Here is a 1239-nt window from a genome sequence, read left to right as displayed (position 1 = left end):
GTGAGCGTGATGCGCAGGTACAGGATCCCGTAGATGCCGTTGGGCGCCAGGTAGGACAGGAAGAGGAAGATGTTGGCGAGCTGGAAGTAGATGTGGTTGATGGGCAGCCAGTCGCTGCAGACGCCGAACTCGCCGTAGTCCACGCCGCCCAGACGGATGATGTCCCGGATGTCGTAGGCGGCGGGGGCGTCCGTGGTGAAGAAGGGCGCGGCGGCGGTGGCGGCGGCCGAGGTCAGGGCGGCGGTCGTGGCTCTCGTCGGCCGCGTCGTCGCGGCGGCGGCGGCGCGGGTCGTGGTGGTCGTGGCGTTGCCGGACGCCGAGAGGTTGAGGCCGACGGCGCCGGCGACGGCCGCCGCGGAGGGGTCGTCGTCGGTGAGGTTGTAGAGCAAGGTCGCGACGGTGGTCACGATCGGCCCCATCACGGTCTCGTTGTTGCCCATGGCGGCGGCTGCGGCTGCGGCTGCGGCGGCGGCGGCGGTAGCGGCAGCGGCGACGGAGGCTTCCCGCGCACGAATCGAGAGTTCCGTCGAGGTGTGGGCTCGGTGCGAAAAGGGGGCGAGCGACTTTCTTTCACTATGACACTAAGAAGCGCAGATTTCTAGCTTTGACACCCGACGACACTGTCAGCTTGTGGTAACCCTTAGCTTTCATAACTAACATGATAATTGTATTAATTCGGGTCGTTCAAGAGCACGACTGACTTGACAAGGTGCCACGCATGCCACTCTGATGCCCGTCCATAATGGCACAACAGATCCAACCAGAAACAAAAACAAAAAAACAATAACAATATAACTTCAGATCTTCCTAGACGAGTCTACGAAAGCCTCTACATTCTTTCTTAAGGCAAAAGTGAAACGAACATTTTTTTTTTTCTCTCTCTCTCTCAGTTAAAAAAACGCACTGTTATATCCAACAAGAAACCTCTGACCTCGTACAATATAAGAGGCTTCAAGATTCTGGCTTTTCTCCCTGCTATCGTCACGGACTCTCAACCACATAATTCCAAGTCAGTCATGTGGCCTCGGATTTACTTCTTCGCAGGAAAGTAAAAAAGCAACTCTTTCATATCACATCGACATAGGACATATGGCACTGTCAAACGTGTTTTCTTTCACGTTGGCATTTTGAGAAAACGAATCAACTCATTTTGCAACCGTACCGTAGAAAATCACTCCGTCAGGTGCACAGCAACAACCGTCAGGGTCCCAGATCAAACGACACAGACTTGTGTAAATT

General features: G+C 54.8%; 1 protein-coding gene across 5 annotated transcripts in view; it reads right to left on the bottom strand.

Moving 5' to 3' along the window:
- The window catches only part of LOC122247193 (uncharacterized), a gene marked incomplete at its 5' end in the record, with an annotated part of 205326 nt that extends 204856 nt beyond the window's left edge, over positions 1 to 470 (bottom strand). For all 5 annotated transcript variants that reach the window (XM_086533821.1, XM_086533824.1, XM_043006222.2 and 2 more), the window contains 1 exon segment: positions 1 to 470. This exon segment is cut by the window's left edge and continues 157 nt beyond it. In XM_086533821.1, coding sequence (XP_086389947.1) covers positions 1 to 470 — 470 coding nt within the window.
- Positions 471 to 1239: the final 769 nt, after the last annotated feature.

Source organism: Penaeus japonicus, unplaced genomic scaffold (genome assembly GCF_977035675.1).
Source record: "Penaeus japonicus unplaced genomic scaffold, GWHDUDI00000001_assembly GWHDUDI00000003, whole genome shotgun sequence".
Lineage (NCBI taxonomy): Eukaryota > Metazoa > Arthropoda > Malacostraca > Decapoda > Penaeidae > Penaeus > Penaeus japonicus.
This window is presented reverse-complemented; position numbering and strand designations above follow the sequence as displayed.